The sequence below is a fragment of the Canis lupus genome, chromosome 19 (genome assembly GCF_003254725.2).
Source record: "Canis lupus dingo isolate Sandy chromosome 19, ASM325472v2, whole genome shotgun sequence".
In the NCBI taxonomy this organism is placed as follows: Eukaryota; Metazoa; Chordata; class Mammalia; order Carnivora; family Canidae; genus Canis; species Canis lupus.
Window position 1 is genome coordinate 43,363,639 of NC_064261.1, and position 24,039 is coordinate 43,387,677.

General features: G+C 34.7%; 1 protein-coding gene across 36 annotated transcripts in view; it reads right to left on the reverse strand.

Moving 5' to 3' along the window:
* Window positions 1-24,039, reverse strand: part of LOC125753068 (protein SREK1IP1-like) — a 187,002-nt gene that overhangs the window by 151,371 nt on the left and 11,592 nt on the right. For 7 of the 36 annotated variants that reach the window (XR_007404010.1, XR_007404004.1, XR_007404016.1 and 4 more), the window contains exon 5: window positions 13,141-13,173. The exons of 27 other annotated variants lie outside the window; for them this stretch is intronic. Coding sequence is in view for 4 of the 9 variants with exons in the window: in XM_049097403.1 (XP_048953360.1) it covers window positions 13,141-13,173 (33 nt within the window). In the remaining 5 variants the exon portion in view is untranslated. Of the gene's footprint in view, window positions 1-13,139; window positions 16,233-22,692; window positions 22,736-24,039 lie in introns of those variants that run through there. 2 more of the 36 variants (XM_049097406.1, XM_049097397.1) reach the window with 2 other exon arrangements.

Here is a 24,039-nt window from a genome sequence, read left to right on the forward strand (position 1 = left end):
GAGTACTGTGGAGTATTAACAATCTGGAAGCTATTCAACTTTGGTGGTGCCGAGTAACCTCACAAATCGGCTTAACTCTCTCCACGGAGACCAACTAGTGACAACAACCAAAAGAGGAGAAAAAAATGGAAAGGAAAATGAAACAATGACTTAAAAAGAGGCAGTGACATTATCACCAGCTGCCCTCTCCTCTTCTCCTGAGGCATCAGCAGCTGCTCCAAGGAGAACACTATCTGTGTCATATACAGCAATTACTTGGTTGATTTTCTGCAGGGAGTTGCTGTTTTTCTGTTGACAAGGCACGTTGAATTGATCATTTGGCATTACATCATATTCAATTTACTGTCTCATAACACTTTATTTGTTTTATATAAGGAGTTGTGTGCCAGAGGGCTCTGATGATGTTGAAAATGCATCATTTCAGTCACTCACCTCCGCTACTAATGGCTTTGCTGCCAGCTTTTTAAACTTGAATTAATTTGGCGACTTAGCAACTCAAGTAGAAAAAAGTAGAAATCTACTTTTGAACATAGGTAAAGCCAGCTGGAGGCTGAGGTATAAGGAAGAGAATTTGTTTTGTTGGAGATTATGATGCCAAAGTGTTACCATTTGTGATGCCAACTTTTTTTTTTTTAATAAACTTTTAGTTTTAAAATAGATTCAAAGAAAAGTTCTAAAGCTAGGTTCAAGGGTTTCCACAGATCTAATGCTCAGTTTCTCCTATTGTTAACATCTTATATTACTTATGGTACATGTAAGGCAACCAATAAAGCAAATTTAATGCATTATTATCAACTAAATTCCATTGGTTATTCAAATTTACTTTTTGACCTGATGTCCTTTTTCTGTTCTGGACTCTCATTCAGAATACCACATTACAATTATTATTTTTTTTCTTTGTATACCATATTACATTTAGTCATCGTGTTTCCTTAGGTTCCTCTTGGCTCTGACAGTTTCTCAGATTTTCCTTGCTTTTAATGACCTGGGTTGTTTTAAGGACTATTGGTCAGGAATTTTGCAAATTGTTTTTTTGTTTTGTTTTGTTTTGTTTTGTTTTTTTGTTTTTTAAGATTTTATTTACTTGGGGACTCCTGGGTGGCTCAGCAGTTATAAACATCTGCCTTCGGGATCATGCCCTGAGCCCAAAGCAGACACTCAACCACTGAGCCACCCAGAAGTCTCAGTCCCTAAATCTTTTAAATAATATTTTCCCTAATGATTAGATTGAGATTTGAGAGGTTAGGAAAAAAGACCACAGGGGTAAAACTCTATTTTCATTATCATTTCAAAGGTTCCTGCTATCAACCAAACTCATCGTTGTTGATGTCAACCCTTATTGCCTGGCTGAGTTAGTGTCCATCAGGTGTCTCCACTGTAACATTACTCTTTTCTTCTCTTTCCATATTGTGCTTTTTGGAAGGAAGTCATTTAAGAGGTAGGATTTATGTGCTACCTGCTTATGGGTAGAGAATCTACATAAATTATGTGGAGTTCTTTTGCACTTTTGTCTATACACCCTCATTTTTTAATTTATTTAATCATTTATCAGTATGCACCAACAAATACTTACTTTATACTTTGGTTTATAATCTAGTACTACATCATTAATTTTTTTTGCTCAAATTGCTCTAGCTTTGGCCAATGGAACTCTTTCAGTTGTCTCTTGTATCTTTTTTGCATACTCTCCGTGTCATGGTGGGTTATTCACTGTTTGTTTTAATACTTTCTTACTTTCTGGCCACAGAAGACACTCCAGGCTAATCTTGTCCCAGTCCTAGAGTCAGGCATTTCTCCAAGAAGCACTAGTTCCTTTTATTAGAGAATGTATGAGAAACCGAGACCTGGATATTGAGTGTGCTCCTTGCTACTGGAGTGTCATTGCTTCTGACACCAGCTTATTTTACCACTGGGTTCTTCCTCATAATTCCCTAGGATCCCTAGTGACTCAAATTGCTCCAGGCCCTGCCCTGTAGTGGTTCGTCCAGCGCAACTCTGTAATATCAGCTTGTCAGAGGACAGCTGGGCTCCAAAATCCTCTTTTTCCTTTCCCCCTCCCAAAGATATCCACTTTTGTTCTATTCCTTCCCTGCTCTTACAGTCAGCCTCCAAAATACTTATTTGAACCTTGCACACCTAGTCTTTCTAGTAATTTCCAATAAATATTTGTTACACTGAATTGAATCTGATAATCTAATTCCCATTAAGTTGTCAAAAATTGATAATGGATTAAAGTGTCTCTACTCACACACGATAACTGATTTTTTAATAGAGAATTTCTGGAGACACAACTATTCCCCAAGAAAATGACACCAAAATGTAACAGATGCTTGGGGAGATGTATGCAATCAGGTAAACTTCAATTTAGTGGGTCTTGGCCAGCATTTTGAAAAAATCAAAAGAAAATGGAAAATATAATGTGTCATACTTAATTAGAATAAATGTTATGTGAAGCTTTTGGGATGTGTGTGTGTACACCCAGTCATGATGTACATTGCATCACAGTATATAAATGTTTTTCTACCATTTTACAAAAGGATATAGAGATCGGAAATCTTTTTTATTTTTTAAGATTTTATTTATTTATTCATGGGAGACAGAGAGAGAGGCAGAGGGAGAAGCAGGCTCCATGCAGGGATCCTGACGTGGGACTCAATCCCGGGACCCCAGGATCACACCCTGGGCCGAAGGCAGGTGCTTAACTGCTGAGCCACCCAGGGATCCCCGAGATCAGAAATCTTAAAGATTTCTAAGCCAAATCCTAATTTGGCAAGGCAAATAATCTTGGTTTAATTTTTTTTCTTTCGTTCCTTTAGAAGTATTTTACAATCCTTAATATGGCAGTGGCATCCCATGCTTTTAAGTTTGGCCACATTGTGGTCTGTTTTATGAATATAAAAGATATGATCCACATATAATAGGAGATCACATTCAAAAGATCTTTTAGATTGTTTTATCTTTTTTTTTTTCCTTTTTAAAGATTTGATTTATTTATTCATGAGAGACACAGAGAGAGAGGCAGAGACACAGGCAGAGGGACAAGCAGGCTCCATGCAGGGATCCTGACATGGGACTTGATCCTGGGTCTCCAGGATCACACCCTAGGCTGAAGGCAGCACTAAACTGCTGAGCCACCCAGGCTGCCCAATCTGTTTTTTTATCTTTATTAAGATGTACTTTTAGGGACGCCTGGGTGACTCCATTGGTTAAGCGACTGCCTTCGGCTCAGGTCATGATCCTGGGATCCTGGGGTCCTGGGATCGACCCCCACAATGGGCTCCCTGCTCAGTGGAGAATCTGCTTCTCCCTCCCCGCCCTGCCCCTCCTCCTGTTCATGCTTTCTCTCTCTCACCCCCCCTCTCTCAAATAAATAAATAAAATCTTTTTTTTTTAAAGATTTATTCTCATCCATCTAAATAGATAAGAAACAAGATAATATAGCATAGTGATTAAGCATGGAGGCTCTGATTTATTCATGACACAAGCTCTGCCATTTCTTAACTGTACTCCTTGAGACCACTAACCTCACCTGCCTCATCTATGAAATGGGACTAATGGTGGTATTTACTTCATTGGCTTATTGTGATAGAAATATTATCATGGTATGCATTCAACGAACATTGTAAATAAGTCAATGTTTTGCAAACTGTAGATTCCAACTTCGAAGTGGATCATGGAATCAATTCCATTGGCTGCCTGCGACATTAAATAATAAAATAGACTGACAGCATTATGGAGTATATACAGATAGAGTAAATTTGAACCAAAAGCTTTTGTTCTTTCTTTCTGTATGTGTGTGTGTGGTACACGCACAGGCATACCTGTATGTTTGTGTCTGTTGTACAGATGCTGGGTCATTAGGTATTTTACCTGATACATTTCTTACTGATTGTCATAATTAGAAATATTTGAAATGTCAGATAGATCTTCCCTCCCTCAAAACTAAATCAACCTCCCCCTTCTTCAACTCTAAGCTTAGTTGTTTAACGTTCAGACAATATTCCTTTACCTCTGTCTGGTTTAAATCTTTTATCACATCATGAAACCCTGAGTTGTACCATTTATCAGTGTAGTAATTTTATATTTGTTTGCGTGATTGTCTAATAACTGTATCTCTCTTTTACACTCTAAGTTCAGTGATAGTCATGGCTGGTCATTTTTTGCTCACTCCTATATTCCATGAACCTAACACAGTGTCTGGCACATGGCAAATGCTCAATATAATTATTAAATGAATAAATACATCCTCCATTCCTCTAACACCCTCCATGTATAAAGCCATTAAATCCTATAAATTCTTTCTACTTAATTTCTCTCAGATTCACTCACTTCACTACAACATTCAGGGAACTTAATTCTTTTTGCCTGAATTTCAGCAACATCCTTCTAACTAGTTCCCTTATCTATGCCCTGCTGCTTTTCCTCCCACTCCAATCCAATTAATTTTCTCCCTAAGTGCTTTTTGACTAAAATAAAAATATAATCATACCACCTCTCAGCTTAGTATCTTTCAATGGCATCTAATTGCCCTTAGGAAGAAGTTCAAGCCTCTTATCATGCAGGGGGTACAGACATTCACAATCACAGATGCCACTGCACAAAGTTTTAACTTTATTTTCTTATAACTCAGTTTGATTTTCTGATTACAAACTGTATGTTCTGATTTAATGACTTTCATGTAAACTCAGTCCAATTTAGTGATTTCACAGTCATTTAGGACTTTTATTTCAGTCACATAAAGGGTTATAACCCTCTTATTATCTTTATTTTTTGCATTCCTTCTCCTAGGGGTTGAGTTTAGTCTTTGGAAGATTAAGTGAGGATAGTGGAGGTGACTCACATAATTGTCACTCCATGTTTTAAGAAGAGGGCTTCTCCTTCTTGGTCTCAATCTGCTTCAGATCTAATTCTGGATGTTTTTCTTGTTCTCAGTTGCACACAAACAACTCCATCAAAGACATTTGAGTACCAGAGCTGCACATAGTTTTGAGGAAGCACTGCTTTCCCCTTCTTTTGAATTCCCCAAACTTCAAGGCCTTAAGGGGGGATTCTATCTGTGAGAGCCTCTTGCATTTCTCTGTACTTCCTAAACCCTCTAGAATATGATCCAACTGTATTTTCTCTCCAAAGCTTATAGACATTTTAGTGTCAGGGGTAAAAGGAAAAATTGAGTTATGCCTACTTATATCTTTTATTTCATCTTTGAAATAAATTTAAAACCAGTTTGTCTTTGCTCACTTTATCCTTCCCACTTGAAAATGTCCCTCTGGAGTAAATGATAATCCAAAGACTTTCATAGGAACCTCAGATGGTTGGAGTTGGAAATGACATTTACTTAATTTTATCATGCATGATTCTAAGCATTCTTGCATTATTCCATTTAATTTCTACAACAGACTTCTAAGGAAAGTAGATTTATTTTTCTTATTTTACCAGTGAGGAAACAAAAATTACAAAAAAGAAGCAACCTGTTTAAGGTTGCACAGTATATGGTAAGACAAAAATCTAGCCAAGGAACTCTTCATCTGGAGGCTTTGTTGTCAATTGTTTCGCTATTATTTTGCTATGCTGCAAACACCTACCTCATGTATCTCAAATCTTGCTACCAAATGCTCTAACTTCTGGTGGAATGTTCTTTCTCCATTTTCCTTCTTATCATTTGAAATTCAATTCACCACATTATCTCCTCTGAAAGAAAGTTTGCTCCTTTATTACCTATCACCCTCCCCACTCTAGTCTGATTTTGAATGCTCCAATGAATGGTTTAACTAATTTTTGTCTCCAATCAGAGTATGAGCTTATTGAAATCAAGAACCTTATCCTCTTGTTATCTGTATCCCAATGCCTAATTTAGTGCTTGGCACATAAAAAGTGTTTAGAACAATTTGCTAAATAAATTAGTGATGAATGAGGAAGTTTGAAAGCTGAAGGTACTCTATAGCATAATATGCTAGTGTAGAAATGCTTGTTTAATAATAATATAAAATCTTATTTTTAGGTCACAGACACACTTGGGTAAAAAGATCTTGAGTAAAAATTAGCTCCCCTGAGGCTGATGTGCTTCACTGTCCTTCAGTATCCATCTTGTTCCCCCTGTTTTGAAGAAAACATCTAAAATAGTATGTTAGATATTTTCCCAAAGGTTTCTATCATTCATGAATTTGAAATTACTGAAATACTAATAAAATAATATTCTTTCTACTGCTTGCAAGGATTATCCATGGTCTTTCTGGAAATTAATCCTCAGAATCCCTAGGGGTCTGGTTTTAAGCATTAATTCTGGAAAGAGTTGTGTGGGCAGCAGCTAGTGGGATGTGAAAAACTAAAGCAGCCATAGCACTTGAGTCACAATTAGTTACAGCACATCCAGGAGAAGCAAAAAGACTTTCATAGTCCAAGACATCTGGAATCTTGGTCAATTTCCCAACCACTTTCCCCATCAGAAATATCAGTATTGGGTGAGAAAAGCAGAAACTTGAGTCATGCCTACTACACAGAGCATTCATGTACTCTAGCCAAATGGCTAATATTCAAGGCTACCCACAGCAAATACTAAATCCTAAAAACTGCCAGAACTTTCTACTAGCCCATTCAGAAAAGACACATTTGTTCTGCTCTCCATATTCCCTAGGACAAGTACCTATTAAAGGCCAAAAGTTGATTTATTAAGGAAAGATAAATCAGGAATCCAAATAAAATGTTTTCAGAATTTCAGAGACACAGAAGACTCAACTAATGCCTTGAAAATAATTGCTTGGGACTTGGCCAAGAATCAATTGGTTAGCATTCGACACCATCACTTTTGCATAAAGAAGGAAAATAAAACATGCCAAAAAGAATGGAAATTTTCTGGAAGTGAATGAAGGAATAGCATATTTGAGGAAATCTGCATAATATGCTGTATATTTAAGTGCAATTATCAAACGTTGATATAATATTCAGCTTGTTAATTGCATTTCTGAATTTAGTATATGAAATGTTGAAGTCCATTAACAACCACAATATTGGGGGATAGTTTCGAAGTGCAAGTAGGTAATGGTCAAACAATTTAGGTATGATGAATGCTATCAAATTTTTCAGGCAAGCATATATATCTCTAAGCAAATGTAAGAAAAAAATCCTAGATTTGAAGATATCTTCCTCCTCTATCTTCATTGTAGCAATCTCTTCTTATAAATATTTGCTTAGTTTTTAAATAAAATTATGTCTTTAAACACTGTCATAACAAGTTTCTGAACAATCAACTGTCTATGCAGGGGATTTAGCAAAACCTTCTTCACTTTTTTTAAATACAATTTTTACTTATTTTTACTATTTGATTCTCAGTTCTTTGTCTGGAGGTTGGGGGAAAATAAAAGCTTCTGGAGGCAATCTCAGCTACTCAACCCAGCCTCCTCAACACTTCACTTAACTCTTGATTATACACATCTTCAAATTATTCTCAAGTTTTTAAGGACAAGGACTATAGTCCCTCTTCCCTGTGTCTCCAAAGGCAAAAAGCAAGCTAAGGTCACACTGGAAGCAGTCAGTTAATACTCATTCACGTGACTCTCTAGTATTCCTGCCAGAACATGGCAAAATTGTGCCTGTTGCCTCATATACCGATGCTTCTTTGCTTGTTTGGTTTTTTTTTTGTTTTTTTTTGTTTTTGTTTTTGTTTTCTTTTTCTGGTCTCAGGGATTCTTCAATTCTAACTAATCAATCTTTAAGCCAGTTAAGAGTCAACACTGTATATAATTATTTTTCCAATGATACTAGACAGCTTCCAAATATTTAATAAGCCTGTTTTCAAGATGCAGTACATAGGAAGAAGTAATGAGAATTGTTACATGTTATAATCTGGGTATTAATGACCATCTGGGAAAGCTGATAGCCCAAGGAAATATCCTATGGTGACTTTATGATTTCTATTATAGCTCATTTGTTTTATTTTAATTAGGTAAGAAAAGAAAAGAAATCTCTTCCCCACTGTGGCTGTCTGGAGGAATAATAGTGCCCTGGGCAACAGGTATGGCCATTTTTAATGAATTGGCAACAGAAATGGGATTCAGTTTCTTGGAACTGATTAGCCCGTGGGGCAGGGGGATCTTGAAAATACCATACAAATTATTGGTATCCAACCTTCTAATTTATACATATACATATATAAAATTTATATCATGTACAAATATATAAATGAAACAACCTATGTCTGATTATAAAACACTTGCAAAAATATTTTTTTAATATGTTTTAAGATTTTCTGAAGAATCATATGCAGAATACAGTGAATATTTCCAAAACAAAATAATGTTCTTTCTGACACAATCTTGTGAGTGCTCTTTGATTATCATATTAAAAAAACTGCCTTTCCAACAACAAACAAAGTTGTCTTTTACAATGGTAAGCAGATTGTATGTGTCTGATAGTGAATGGTTATAAAAATGTGCAGATTTTTCAGTGCTGTTATCTAGTTGGTTAATTTAAAATAAATGAATATTGAAAATTCATGTGTCTTCGGAAATCCTTACCATATATTATACATTACAATCAGAGATGGGACATTTCAAAGCATGAAATACCAAGCAAGGTCCTTTGCTTCATAAAACATCACATATAAATTAGAAATAAATAGTTTACTAAAGAGAAAAGAGAAATATTTTGCTTGCTTATTGGAGCAGAGAGAGGTTATGAGAAAGATAAAATAAGACAAAGACAAGAAGGAATGAAGAAAGGCACTAAACAGTATTTAGTACAAAAGATGAAAAAACTAGGTACTAAATGTGGAAAAAGGATAACAGTAGGATATTATTCCACAGATATATGAACACTAATAACATAATAAAACTGATTCAACTTCTTCATAGGAAAGTTCCCTAATTTTTTGTTTTAAGGGATCATGAAGATGTATGATTATTTTTTTTTTTCCCAGGGACCCCTGGGTGGCTCAGCAGTTAAGTGCCTGCCTTCAGCCCAGGGCATGATCCTGGGGATCAGGGATCGAGTCCCACATCTGGCTCCCTACATGGAGCCTGCTTCTCCCTCTGCCGGTGTCTCTGCCTCTCTCTCTGTGTGTCTCTCATGAATAAACAAATAAAATCTTTAAAAAAATTTTTTTCCAGAATTATCTAAATTAATACTTTATAGGCATGATCTCATTAATCATTTAACACTTACTGCACAGAATATAATTACTTCTATTTTACATTTGAAGAAACATGTTTATGGTCTATTCTGATGTAGAGCAATGCTGTTGTTCAATAAATAAGAGTTGGAAATAAAGATGAGAAAACCTGGCTCCATTTACCAAAACATGGACAAGACATAAATTTGGTTGGCAAAATGTAAAAGGAGACCCAATACGCTTTGTGTAATTTTTGTACATATGAACTGAAGTGATAGATGATAAAAATGAGAAATATATCTCTTGCCTTGCCCCCATTTCTGAATATATATAATTTTGTGAAAATATACCAAGTTTTATATGTGTGGAAGGGATATAACATTTTTTTTTAATTAAAAAAAATCGGTTTTCAAAACAATTGATTAACCACAAAGAAAATCAGCAGATAGAACTATGTGTAAGTGAGAAATTTAATATTTGCTAAGTGATGGCTTAAGTTTGGGAACTTTAACACATATTTTATTTTTGCTCCCATTATCAAAACATTTTTGAACATCATATTTGGAATATATTTCGAGCAAGTGTCACATTCTTACAGCTGTCCTTTGAAGCATTAAATGCATTCATGTTAGATAATAATTATTTGGGGAAACTACCAAAAGATACTTAATGTCAATTCCAGAAGCTTGCCACAGCAGATGTACCACAGAAAAAGCATGTATTCTAGAAATATAGAGAAAACTTCGTTTATGACACACTGAAAAGGGAAACTATGAAGATACACTTCTAACAATTCAAAGTACATATAAACATGGTTATGCACTGACACATTGCTTATAATTACAAAATACTGGAAACAATCTAAATGCCCCTACATTGCAAGGTGGTTGATTAAACAATAAACAAAATGTAATACAGCTATAAAATGAATGAGGAAGATCTCTATGAAGTTATATGGAATATTTTCAGAGTACACTGAGAAATGAAAAAATAATAGTACAAAAGAGACTCTATCATATATTCCCTATCATATAAGATAGAAAAAAATATAAAAATATATAAATATTTTTAAATATAATACTTAAGAATATATAAAAGAATATAAAAATGTATAAATATATACATTAATCTGTCCATTTATGGGAAAAAATGAAAGAACAACAGAGAAGATGGTCAGGAATGAATGAGCTTATTTACCTCCAGGGGATGAGTAAGAATACCATGGAAAAAATAAGGAATGAGGAGGATGCAGTAGAAGGGAAACTTCTCTGAATATATCTTTGAGGTATGACTTTTAAAACCAAGTTAATATTTCACATTCTCAAAACAAATTAAAAATTTAAATCAACAGATCATGTGGGATAGCTGGACTAGAAACAATAAAAAACAAAACAAAACTACTTCTTATTATAAATGAATTACATAACCACATTGAAGGCAACAAAGGAAAAAAAAAAACTAACCAAACTTTACACAATATTTTAACTACATAATCTAAGCAAGTTAAAACCATATACAACCATTGCAATCAAGTTAGCAAACTTATTTTTCATAGATATAGGTTACCAATTCTGAAACTAGGTATATTCCAGAGCAAATAATATTGTGCATAAGAGCCAGACTTCTGTTAAATTAAAGAGTTATAAATAAGAAAATATTGTGAATATATTGTGCATAAGAGCCAGACTTCTTACTGTTAAATTAAAGAGTTATAAATAAGAAAAAGGGAGAAGGTCAGAATCAATTTTGAGCTATTGAATTGGAATTGAAGATATCATTATGGATGAAATGATTAATTTTTAATATAGGTTTGATGATAAATGAAACAGAAATCAACTTGAGAGAGATTCAATATTCAATTTCAGGACAGCTTCAGCAACATAATAGTTAATCATATTAATGAATTATGTGATGGCTAATTTTATGTGTCAACTCAACTGGCCATGGGGGTACCCAGACTAAATATTTTTTGGATTGTGTATGTAAAAGTATTTCTGGATGAGATTAGCATTTAAATTAGTGAATTCAATAAATTAGTGGATTTTAATGTAGGTGGGCATCATCTCATCCATTGAGAGACTGATTAGAACAAAAGTTGGAAGGAGATACTTATCCCTTTTACTTCCTGACTGCCTGCTTAAGCAGGACATCCCTCATTTTCTCCAGCCCACAAACAGAATTTACACCATTGGTTCTCTTGGTTCTCAGGCCTTCAGACTCAGTTTGGAACTTACATGATCAGTTTTCCTGGGTCTCCAGTTTGCAAATGCTAGACTGTGGGACTTCACAGCCTCTATAATCACTAATTCCTCATAACAAATTCTTTATCTATCTATCTATCTATCTATCTATCTATCTATCTATCCATCATCTATTTCAGTTTATCCACAGCACCCTAATATAGATTATAATTTATACTCTGATTGATTGAATAAAATTTATAGCCAAATAAATATCCATGAGTCTAGACAGATTAACAAATAAATAAATGTAGAAAAGAGAAAGCTCTGCAAAGATATATATAAAGAAAAAAACATTAAATTTCTAGTGGAGAGGCAGACACTACCTTACCAAGGTGATCAGAGCTCACATTGCCAGCAGTAAGAAATATATATATCATATACCTTCTGATATGATGCACTGAGAAAGTACAACATCATTTCTGTGCTATTCCTGCCAAAAATTCCTAAACTGAGTTTAATCATAAGAAAACATGTCAAACCCGATTTGAGGGACATTCTACAAAACAACTGACCATTACTCATGAAAGATATAGAAAGACCTGAAAAATCTATTCCAGATTAAAGGAGACTAAAGTGATATAAAAACTGTGTGATCCTGGATCAGAAGCTGGTCCAGAAATCAAGGGCATTAATGGGACAATGAATAATATGCAAATAAGGTCTATAGATTAGCTACTGGTGTTGTATCAGGAATTTCTGGGTTTGGTAACTGGCCATGGTTATGTAAGATGATGACATCTGGGAAAGTTGGGTGAAATTTACAAGGACATTGTTAGTATTATCTTTGTAACATTCCAAGCCTGAAAGTATTTCAAAATCAATTTTTAAAATTCTAATATTAAAATATATACAGACATATACACACAATTTTGCAACTAATTGTATAACATGAAGACAGACCGACAATTTTTAACCTTCAGATCTCAATGCATTGTCAAGTGATAGCAACGTAGCACAGTATCAGCAGACTAAGCAACTTGGGGTCCAGTCTTCACGGAAGGAAAAATTCTGAGCACTCTATGTTTGAATATGACAAAAAGTTTTAAGGAGCAGACTATGTAGCTTTACATTTTAAAATACCATTTTTTCAGCTCAGGATTGGATACAAGTGTATGCCATATTTGTTTCTGTCTCAAGATACTTATAAAACTTGACATCACTTAAAAGCAAAGGATAATGATATGTCAGTGCCAAAATTATCCACAGACTACATAATGTAATCGCCTGCACTAAGACAGAAGACCTTAGAATTTGTTATGTTGTAAATATTTAGCACACATACTCATGTCCATTGTTGGCAACTATTGGACAAGGCAGGATAAGTTGGCCCCCAGAGCTGAAACAAGTCATAGTTTGAAGCAACACTCCAGATCTACATAAATGCCTGTGAAGCTAGATGGGAAATAAGGGAACATTTGGAGAACACATAAATTCTAGAGGTCAACATAGCTAACTTCAGAAGTACAAGACAAGATGAAACAAGTTAATACAGAGAAGCCAGAAGGCAATCAATGTCCACATCTGAGAGATTGGCAAGACAGGATAAAGCAAGTAAATGTTCATCATGATCTTGATGGACAAGCTGCAAAGGGAATGAGTATACTCCTCAGGCCACATTCCTTCGGAGGACAGGTACATAATAATTATTCAATAAATGTTATTCCTATTTTACTAACATGAGCTTTCCTTTTTGTATTTTGTTTCAAATTTCTATTTTAGGAATGCTTTATGATAAGCATTACATATAAGATCTTATATATAATTTATAAATGGATATGTGTGTATGGAACTTACCTAAAAATTTTGTACTGGTGGAATAGACGGTTCCTGTTCAACAAGCATAAAGTTTCAGTTATGAAAGATGAGTAAGTTCTAGAGATCTACTGTACAGTGTTGTGCCTGTACTTAATAACAGCGTATTGTGCATTTAGAAAATTCTTAAGAGGGTAGATCTCGAGCATTCTTATCATAATATAAATAAATAAATTAATTAAATTAATTAATTAATTAAGAGACTAATTTTAAAAATGTTGGTGAGGTCAGAAATTGTGTTTCTTGTTCCATTTTCTTTTTTAAAATGATTTTAGTTATTTTATTGATAGAGAGAGTGGAGAGAGAGAGAGAGAGAGAGAGAGAGAATATGAACAGGAGGAGGGGTAGAAGGACAAGCAGACTCCCCACTGATCATGGAGCCTGACATGGGACTGATCTCAGGATGCTGAGATCATGACCTATGCCAAAGTCAGACATTTTAACCAACTGAGCCACCCCGGTATCACACTTGTTCTATTCTTATTTGACATCCATATATATACTAATGTTTGCACTTGGATATATGCAAATTACATTTTGGTTACAAAAAGACAAAGTGTTTACAATCATGTGAGTTAGAAGTTCTCCAAATTAAATATGGGTCAAATCAGATATATGGTCATCTTGCATATTAGTGACTGCCAAGAATTTGTCTGACCCAGCTGGATTCTCAGGTCCACATTTCTCTTTTAACCTAGCCATACAAAGCTATGCACGCTATTTAAGAATTAGAACAAAAAACAGCAATAGCAGTGAACTGATCTATGACTTCTGACCTTTGGCCTAGCATCATATTTCCTACTGGTTTAGAGCAAGGCTGAGCCCACAGGTGAAAATTTTGGCAGGAAAGTAGGCCACAGAATTAGTGTAAATCTTGTTCCTTCATGAGGTGAAGTTGAGAAAACTCAGCTGACCACAAAAATATTAATCAGAAAGTATTTATCTTTCTGGTTGCAGAAATTACAGGAAATATGTCCACACATAGCCTCCATGTAAATGGAAATGCATTCCAAAGTGGCATCTTAGGTAGATATATGTAAAGAATAGCTTCTTCTTAAGATCGTTTAGGTTCAGTAACCTCTGTGTCTGCAACATTAATCTCTTGCTTGGGGGCCATCTCTGCTGAACAGAAATCCATGTAATACAACAAGATACCCTTAAACCTCGATTATATTTAGCATTCAAACACTACATCTTTCACTTTTGCTTTTGACCCACCTATTCATTGTAAATGGCTTACAAGATTATACTTGAACAGTTTCTTGTAATTACCTGTTGAGAATTCATCTGCAACAGGATGAGAGGCTCACTAAAGAATACGGATCAAATCAGATATACGGTCATCTTGCATATCAGTGACTGCCAAGAATTTGTCTGACCCAAAGGACTTCTTAGGTCCACATTTCTCTTTTAACCTAGCCATACAAAGCTATGTATACTATTTAAGAATTAAAACAAAAAAAAAGCAATATGAGTGAACTGATCTATGTCCTCTAGCCTTTGGCCTAGAATCGTATTTCCCACTTGGCAGCCTTAAGGCAGGGCAGGAGAAATGCCCTGCCCTACCAGTGGGAACAGTTAAAATATACAGGGGTAGATTTCTGTATTAGCTTAGGAGCCACACAGCTTACAACTGGGTGCCAGGAAACTCAGGAAGCTGCCCCACTGGCAGGAAGACAGTGCCAGGAGTATGCTATCTCCACAAATCACTCAGTCTGGTGAACATCTTAATTTGAAAAAAAAAATACTTTCAAAAAAATAATTGGTCACATTATTGGCTGAAAATAATTACTTTTTTTTTTCTGTCTTTATGTAATTTTAAGACAGGAAAAATCCTTAAATACAACATTTTAATATCTATCAAAAAGGAAAAATGCAGGCAGAAAATTCAGCAAGCTGATGCTATAGAACAGATCTAGAGCACGTACCATAGCTGAGAGGTCACATGTGTGTAAAGCCCCAGAGGATCCTACCTGTACCCAGTCAGCCATCCTTGTCCATATTTTGATAAACCTTTCAAAAAGATTCTCACTCTTAAAAAGAGTCCTTGCTACTTTATACTGCCCATTAAGTTTTGTGTTTTTATTGTCTTGGGAAGAACATTTCATAGCTCATGGATGCCCAAATGACCTTTCTTCAGTTTCTGGCTAAAAAGACACTGACCTCACTGCTACACTAGCCTCACATTTGGCCTCCTGTAGCCACTTCTGTCTTCCCCATTTTTTACGTGTCAACTTGACTGAGGAACAGAGTGCCCAGATATCTGGCCAAATAATATTCTGGATGTTTTTGGGAGGGTGTTTTTGAATGAGCTAACATTTAAATTGATAAACTGAAGAAAGCAGACTGCTCTCCTCAATGTGGATGACTTCATCTAACCAACTGAAGGCCTGAATAAAATAAAAAGGTTGAACTTCTTCTGAATAAGAAGGTATTCCAATTGCTTGATTGCCTTTAGCTAGAAGTTTCTTCCCCCTGCCTTTGGATTTGAACTAAAACATCAGCTCTTTCTGAATCTCAAGCCTGTCAGCCTATGGACTGGAACTACACCATTGGCTCTCCTAGGTGTCCAGCTTGGCCCCCATAGACCTTGGGACCTGTCAGCCTCCATAATTACATGAGATAATTCCTTATAATAAGCCTATATGTATATATGATACAATGATATAGGCATATGTAAAGAAACTATACATATAAACTGTATTATATAAAATAACCAATATATAGAAACATATATATGTGTGTATGTGTGTATATATATATATCCTATTCATTCAGTTTCCCCAAAGAACTCCAACACATCCACCATATCTACTCAAAAATAAATACACACATTCTATAATACATAATTCTTTCTTTCTTTCTTTCTTTCTTTCTTTCTTTCTTTCTTTCTTTCTTTCTTTCTTTCTTTCTTTCTTTCTTTCTTCCTTTCTTCCTTCCTTCCTTCCTTTCTTCTTCCTTCCTTCCTTCCTTCCTTCCTTCCTTCCTTCCTTCCTTCCTTCCTTCCTTCTTCTCTTCTCTTCTCTTCTCTTCTCTTCTCTTCTCTTCTCTTCTCTTCTCTTTGAATCTTCTTGCTACAAAAAAGTGACTAAACAGTAACATCTGCTATCACTTCTAGTCCCAGATAATTTAAGTGTTTAAATTATGCTTGACTTGGAAGGGAAGGGAAGGGAAGGGAAGAAGGAAAAGGGGAAGGAAGTAATCTTCTTGAAAGATTTATCAAAATATGGATAAGGATGGCTGACAGGAGATGAAAGAAGGAAAGGAAAGGAAAGGAAAGGAAAGGAAAGGAAAGGAAAGGAAAGGAAGGAAAGGAAAGGAAAGGAAAGGAAAGGAAAGGAAAGGAAAGGAAAGGAAAGGAAAGGAAAGGAAAGGAAAGGAAGGAAGGAAAGAGAGAGAGAGAGAGAAAGGAAGGCGGGAAGGAAGTTGAGAACGAAGGAGGGAGGGAGGGAAGGGGTAGGAGTGATGAAGAAAGATAAAATCAAAATAATATCTAAAAGGCCTTATCTGTTTGACAAGTGGGCATCACAAACAACACAAGCATATAGAGAAAAATGTTACTCATCTGAAAAAAAAATTAAATTTATATGTTGAAGTTTAATTTAATTGCTTTCCTGATATTTAGACTTAAAAACTTTATTTCAGGTTCCATCATATTCTCTTATCTTAGAAAGATCCCAGACAACTTTTGGGGAGAAAAGCATCAGCCTTCCTATCTTTATGTTCTTTCTTTCACTTTCTCAGACTAGAAGTATAGTCTTGCCAGCTCCCACTGCCTGGAAGTCCATATCAAAACTTCCTTCCAAACCAGGCATTCCCTCTAATATGACAGCATTCCTTTACCCTTAAAACACAAATTTCATCCAGAATTTTATATACCATCATCTTGAAATAAACAATAGTTCATCATCTACTTCGACATATTTCCAGTTAGAGAGCCCAGATATATATAACTTTATAGATTAAGGAGAGTTAGGGAGGAAGCTTCAACTTAGATATATTATCTTACTCAGAATTTCTAATTAATTGGAAATATTTTGAATGGGCTTCACTTAGCATATCACTGTATCATCTCCAAATATAAGTGATCAAATGGTGGTGATTTATCTGTTGCTACTAATCTTTTAATCCACTCTTCATTCATTTCTTATTATTTTTCCCTAAATTTTGAGTAACAAATACTCTTGCATAAAGTTCACAGTAACATCAGGGGAAAATAAAAGGTTTTAAAATATATATTACGCCTCAGTAAGATATTTGCATTGATACGTATATATTCCAAGGCCACATTATCCACTATGTTATCCTAGCCTCTCCAGTCATTCTGGTTAAAATTTCAGACACACAGCTCTGTCAGCCTTCACAGTCAAAATAGAAGTACCCATATTTAAAATTCAATAACTTTCTGGCAAACAATATGAACAGATTGCTAATTTTTTTCACCCCCAACGAATCTGCATCATTCATATGGTATGTTAAAAAGTATGGTTTTCAAAGTCATCTATTTTCTGTTCTCATTTGCTAATGTTAATAGATACAATGTTATTTATTTATTTTGTGAGTTGCCTTCCAACAGAGAACAGATTTCTCACATTTGTACATTAAATAGCAGTAACCACACACATTGCATACTGAGATACTAGACTTCAAAGATTTTCTGCTCTGTCCTATCAACACAGTCATATACCTGTTCCATGTTAATCCAAAACCTACTTCACTTGGTCAAGAATGGTTTCTTCTTCTCCAACACTTTGCAGAAGTGGGCTTACTGGCCTCAATTAAATTTTTCTAAAGCCACCGTTTTTTGTCTTACTTTTCAGAGATAGGAAGTAAAATTGTGAAACTAGAATTGCTCCACATCCTTGCAATTTCTTACTCAATAATCACTTTGATTTATTGTGGAGGCTATAATTGTGTGTGTGTGTATACATAAAAGTAAACAATAAAATGTTAAATGACGTATATGTGTCAAGGAGATTAAAAAGTATTATATGAGGGGATCCCTGGGTGGCGCAGCGGTTTGGCGCCTGCCTTTGGCCCAGGGCGCGATCCTGGAGACCCGGGATCGAATCCCACGTCAGGCTCCCGGTGCATGGAGCCTGCTTCTCCCTCTGCCTGTGTCTCTGCCTCTCTCTCTCTATCTGTGTGTGACTATCATAAATAAATAAAAATTAAAAAAAAAATAAATAAAAAAATTAAAAAAAAAAAAAAGTATTATATGACTAAGCCACCTAATTAGAGATATCCTCATGACTTTATCTTGGAATACAATCAGAACCTGATCTTCTGCTTATGGCCAGCAGTAAAAGAAAAGAATATCAGAAGAGTGACACAAGCAACATGACTTTACTTCCCTTGCTTTTATCCCTCCCTCAAGAGCAACAATTTGGCATTCAGTAATGAACAAAGTGCCTTTGTAGGAGCTGTGGGATCAAGCACAAAGAGATTTTGAAGGAGTCTTGCTCACCCTTACATTGGGTAAGAGGCATACAGACCTCAGTCATGTCTATGGACCCTATGGCTTGTGTATTAACTCTACCTTCTGTTGTCTGTGGTCTGGGAGCCCCAGAACATAGTCTTAAACAATCACCCATTTACAAGTCTAGGGTACATTATATACCTACAAAGCCTAGGGTACGTTATATATCACAAAATAAATTATTTAGTAAGTCAGAAATCATCCAAATTATCTTTCTTTACCATGATATGAAAAAATTTAGAAATCAATACTAGTAGGAAATCTGGAAAATTCACAAATATGTAGGGACTAAACACCATGCTACTGAACAACCATTGAGATTCAGAAAAAATTAAGAGACAAAACAAAAAAATATCTTGCAACAAATGGAAATGGAAACACAGCAAAAGCACACCTAACAGAAAAGTTTATAGCAATAAACATCTACATTAAGAAAAAAGAAAGAGGTCAAGGAACTCAAGCAAGATGAATAAACTAAGTCCAAAGTTAGCAGAAGGAATAAAATAACAAAGATAAGAACAAATAAATGAAACAGAGATCAGAAAAATGGGGAAAAAATCAATAAAAGTAATAACTAGTTTTTTGAAAAGAAAAACAAAATTGACAATCCTTTAGGTAGATTAACGACAACAACAAAAAAAAACAAAACAAAAAAACCCCTCAAAAATACCAGAAATGAAAGAGACATTGCAGCTAAAATCACAGTTTAAAGGCTAATAAAAGACTATTATAGCCAACTATACACCACCAAATTAAACAACCTAGCAAAATGAGATACATTCCTAGAAACATACAAAGTACCAAAAATGAATCATGAAAAAATAGGAAATATGAACAGATTGATAATGATTAAGGAGATTGAATTGGTAATAAAATATACCTCAACAAAGAAGAGCTTAGGACTAGATAGTTTCCCAGGTGAATCCTACCACTCTTTCAAGGAATAATTAAAATTATCTTTCTCAAACACTGCCAAAAAATTGATGTGAGGGAAATATTCCCAAATTCGTTTTATGATGCCAGGTTTATCCCAATAGCAAAGTCAGAAAAAGTCACTAAAAGAAAAAAAAAAAAAAAAACACTAAAAATCCTAATGATCAATATTCCTTATGGATACAGATGCAAAAATTCTCAACAAAATACTAGTAAACCCAATTCAACAGCTGACTGAAAGATTATATACCATGAGCCAATGGGATCCATCCCTGGAATGCAAAGATGGTTCAACAGTCATAAATAAATAAAATACACCAAATTAGTGGAATAAAAATTCATATGATGATCTCAACAGATGCCGAACAAGTACTTACTTGACAAAATTGGAAAGGAAGTACAACTGTCTTTGTTTGCAAGTTATTTGATTTTATAAATAAAAATTCTTAAAGATTCCACCAGAAGCTGTTAGAATTAATCAACTAGTTCAGTAAAGTTTCAGGATACAAAACACACAGATATATTTTGTGTTTGTATACACTAACAGCAAGATATCTGAAAGAAAATCCCATTTACAATAGCATCAAAAAAGAATAAAATACTTAGGATTAAACTTAATCAAGGAGGTGAAAGATCTGAAATCTGTAAGACATTGATGAAAGAATTTGAAAAACACAAAGAAATGGAAATATATTCTGTGCCCACAGTGCTTAACCAGAATCTACTGCAATTTTATTTTCCTTTTTTTTTTTTTAAACCATCCCCCGTGTTAACATCAATGAATCTCTGAGAAGGGGCTTTTTGATTTTTATTTAGAATTGCTTCATGCAGGATGCGTTTGGGGACAACTCTAGAAAAAGTAGTTCCCAAAGTGTCAGTTCTATGATTTCTTCCACTTCTGTAATTTAAAAGAAATGTTTTAAATACCTGAGTAACTTGAAAATCTATTATCAGCATGAAGTAGAGAAATGAGCTCATGGGCTCTAAAAATGGAGCAAAGGCTCAACACAGAAAATCCTAGGTTCTGTTGTCTCATGGCTGCTGAAGCTATTATTATTACAAAAGTGTGCCTGTATATTTTTAAGGGGAAAATCATCACAATGATTTAAGTGATGAAGAGTAACCACTAAGCTCTTCATAAAAGACCCCAAATCTGGTTAGCATAAAGGGGTGGTCTGCTAAGATATTTACCCACAAATTTCCTTTTTTTTCATTTTTTCCTTCTCATTATCAAGGAAATTTCACAGATAGACTTGTAACCTAATAGTACTTTAGCTTGGAACTTGTTAAAGTTATCTACACCTAATCAGTAAATTCAAACCTACCCGCACATTAAGAGGAGAGATGGTGGAGATTGTCACGTATCCCATTTTTCAAGGCGCTTACAAATGTTGAACAGTTCTGTCATTCTACCACATAAGTGAGACCAGATGTCCCCTGAAAAGTTCTGTCCAACGATTTTCAGTGGGATAAAGAGCTTTATACACATCCTTATTGCATTTTGCTTGTCAAGGGAGAAAGACTGAAAATCCAGGCTGGATGAAAAGGTAAGTATAACTTTTCTGCAGTTGTTATTTCTCTCTCCTTCCTCCTGCTCAAGATGGTGACTTGTCAGCCACCCACCTATCCTCAACCATTTTCTTAGTTCTGGTAAAAACAGCTATGGAGAAGAAATGTAGCTTTTCCTTGCTCCCTTCAGAATATACTGTTACTGTTTCCATTTAATTTTATCCTATTTGGCACAGACTTTTTCATGGTTCTTGTTATCTCACTGTGGTTCTAATAACATATGGTAATATTTTTCTTCTACTTCCTGAAAAATATCAAAAGATTTCATCTAGAAATGGCCATTTTAAGCAATACAATCTATCCATACTATTTTCTAACATAAAAATCTGCTCAAGATAGGTATAGCTTCAATGTGCTATGTCCTTAGATACCAGAGTAGTAACCCTTTCACTTAATATGGTATTGAGACTACTTTCTGTTATACTCTTCTCCATCAGTTTTAAAGTGTTTATCTTACCTAAGTCTTGATTTTCAACTATGTTGGAATTTTTCCTGTTCATTAAGATAATATTTGATTGCATATGAGTAAAGTCTAATTTCTCCAATTTCATTGTACATCTTGAACTGGCAGACTTAAGAAGTTTTGTTACTCAGGCCAAAAGAGCAAATTCTTCAAATATAACTCATCCCCCCCCTACCTCCCGCCCCCAGATGCCCATTTACTCTAGTGCCTCTTAAACACTTCTTTGGGTATTTTAATTCATTAGCCTGTGGTTAGCTCTTCTTTTTATTCACATTCAAATTTAGCTTTCTTTGCATTTATTCAAGCATTTCAAGCATTCATTTGTAATATTTTAAATAAATAATGTAGGACAGGAAGCCTAGAAGCCTTCCTCAAATAGTAAAATCCCATACAAACAGTGTCTCAATGTATCTGTTGGGTTCTTCTGTATTTCAGACAGGTACCAAATGCCATATCTATAGAGCAACTTAGACTACCTGGACACCAGAAGGTGTATTTCAAGAAATTATCCTCTTTTGTTTTTAAAACTTCTTGTAATTAGATATATTGGCTCAAATATGTTATATATATATGTAAAATTTTCCACAAGCTGTGTTGATCACTCCCTTGGCTTTGTTTTGCAGCAAAGCTCTGGCATAACTCAATATGATACAAAATAACATTTTTGTGACACTGTAATACAGTCTCTATCCCAAAGACATCAACAAAGCAAAAAATTTAAAAATTTAAAAGTAAATGGAAATAAATCAGATCAAGTGTTAGAGGTATTAATTATGCAGAGGCAAAGAAAGCATATAAAAGGATTACTGACAGGGACCGAAACAAGAAAGGACAGTCAGACAACACCTAGAGGCCACAGAAAATGCTATCAATTTAAACCATGGAAAGACACTACTAGTTAAAGATACTACTAGATCTACTTAATAGAATATGCCTTCAAAATCAAGGAATAAAAAGCACATACTAAAGGTCTTTTTCCTATAAGGACTGATATGTATTTCAATGGTGTAATTAATTCATTGTCAGTTATCTCAAAGAATGTGTCACTTTCTGGTTCCAGGTCTTTTTTTACTGATAAGCTGTATCTCACCTTAGGCAAGCTATACAACTGCTATGGCCTTCAGTTTCTTCCTCTGTAAAATGACAAGGAGTTTAGAGCTATATATATAAATTTATTATAGCTAAGATTGCTTCCAGCTTTTTTTTTTTTTTTTTTAGCTTTAGAACAGTTTCTGATTTACAGAAAAATTGCCAAGATGGTACAGAGAATTCCTATATACCCCACATTTAGTTTCCTCTATTATTAACATCTTATACCTGATGGTACATTTGTCACAATTAATGAGACAATGAATGTATTTTTACTAAAGCCCATACTTTATTCAGATTTCCTTACTCTATATACCTAGTGTCTCTGTCTATTACAAATCTTATTCAGTACACACTAACAACGCATCTAGTCACCCTATCTCCTTAGGCTCCTCTTAATTGTGAATTTTTCAAATTTCCCTTGTTTTTAATGACGTAGACAGTTTTTTATCAATGATCTTTGTAAATCAATGGTTGGCACACAGCAACAAATACATAGCAGAACAAGAAAGAAAGAAAGAAAGAAAGAAAGAAAGAAAGAAAGAAAGAAAGAAAGAAAGAAAGAAAGAAAGAAAGAAAAAAAGAAAGAGAAAGAAAAAGAAAGAGAAAGAAAGAAAAGAAAGAAAGAAAAGAAAGAAAAGAAAAGAAAAGAAAAGAAAAGAAAAGAAAAGAAAAGAAAAGAAAAGAAAGAAAAGGAAGGAAGGAAGGAAGGAAGGAAGGAAGGAAGGAAGGAAGGAAGGAAGAAAGAAAGAAAGAAAGAAAGAAAGAAAGAAAGAAAGAAAGAAAGAAAGAAAAAAAAAAAAAGGATGTTTCATTCATGTATAGAAAGTGATGTATCGGGCAGCCTGGGTAGCTCAGCGGTTAAGCGCCTGCCTTTGGCCCAGGACATGATCCTGGAGACCTGGGATTGAATCCCACGTCGGGCTCCCTGCATGGAGCCTGCTTCTCCCTCTGCCTGTGTCTCTACCTCTCTGTCTGTTTCTCATGAATACATACATAAAACCTTTTTAAAAAATGATGTATCAATATTAATTAAAAAGTAATTCTTTCATCTAGATTCTGATACCACACTGGTATATATCATTGCTGTTTAACAAAAACCAAATTAGAGAATTCGACTATTTTTCTCTCTCTGAATTGAATTTAGCAACATTTCAGAATAAGACGAATTTAGAAGTTTAATGAGGAAAAAAATCAAAATATCATTGGAAAGTATTTAGCGATAAGAGAAATGCAAGTGTGGGAATGTAAAGGACATTTTTAAAATAGTAACTGATGGTTAAATCATTACATTCATATCATCTTATTTTTTCCACACAACTAGGGGAAGGGATGCAAATATCAATGA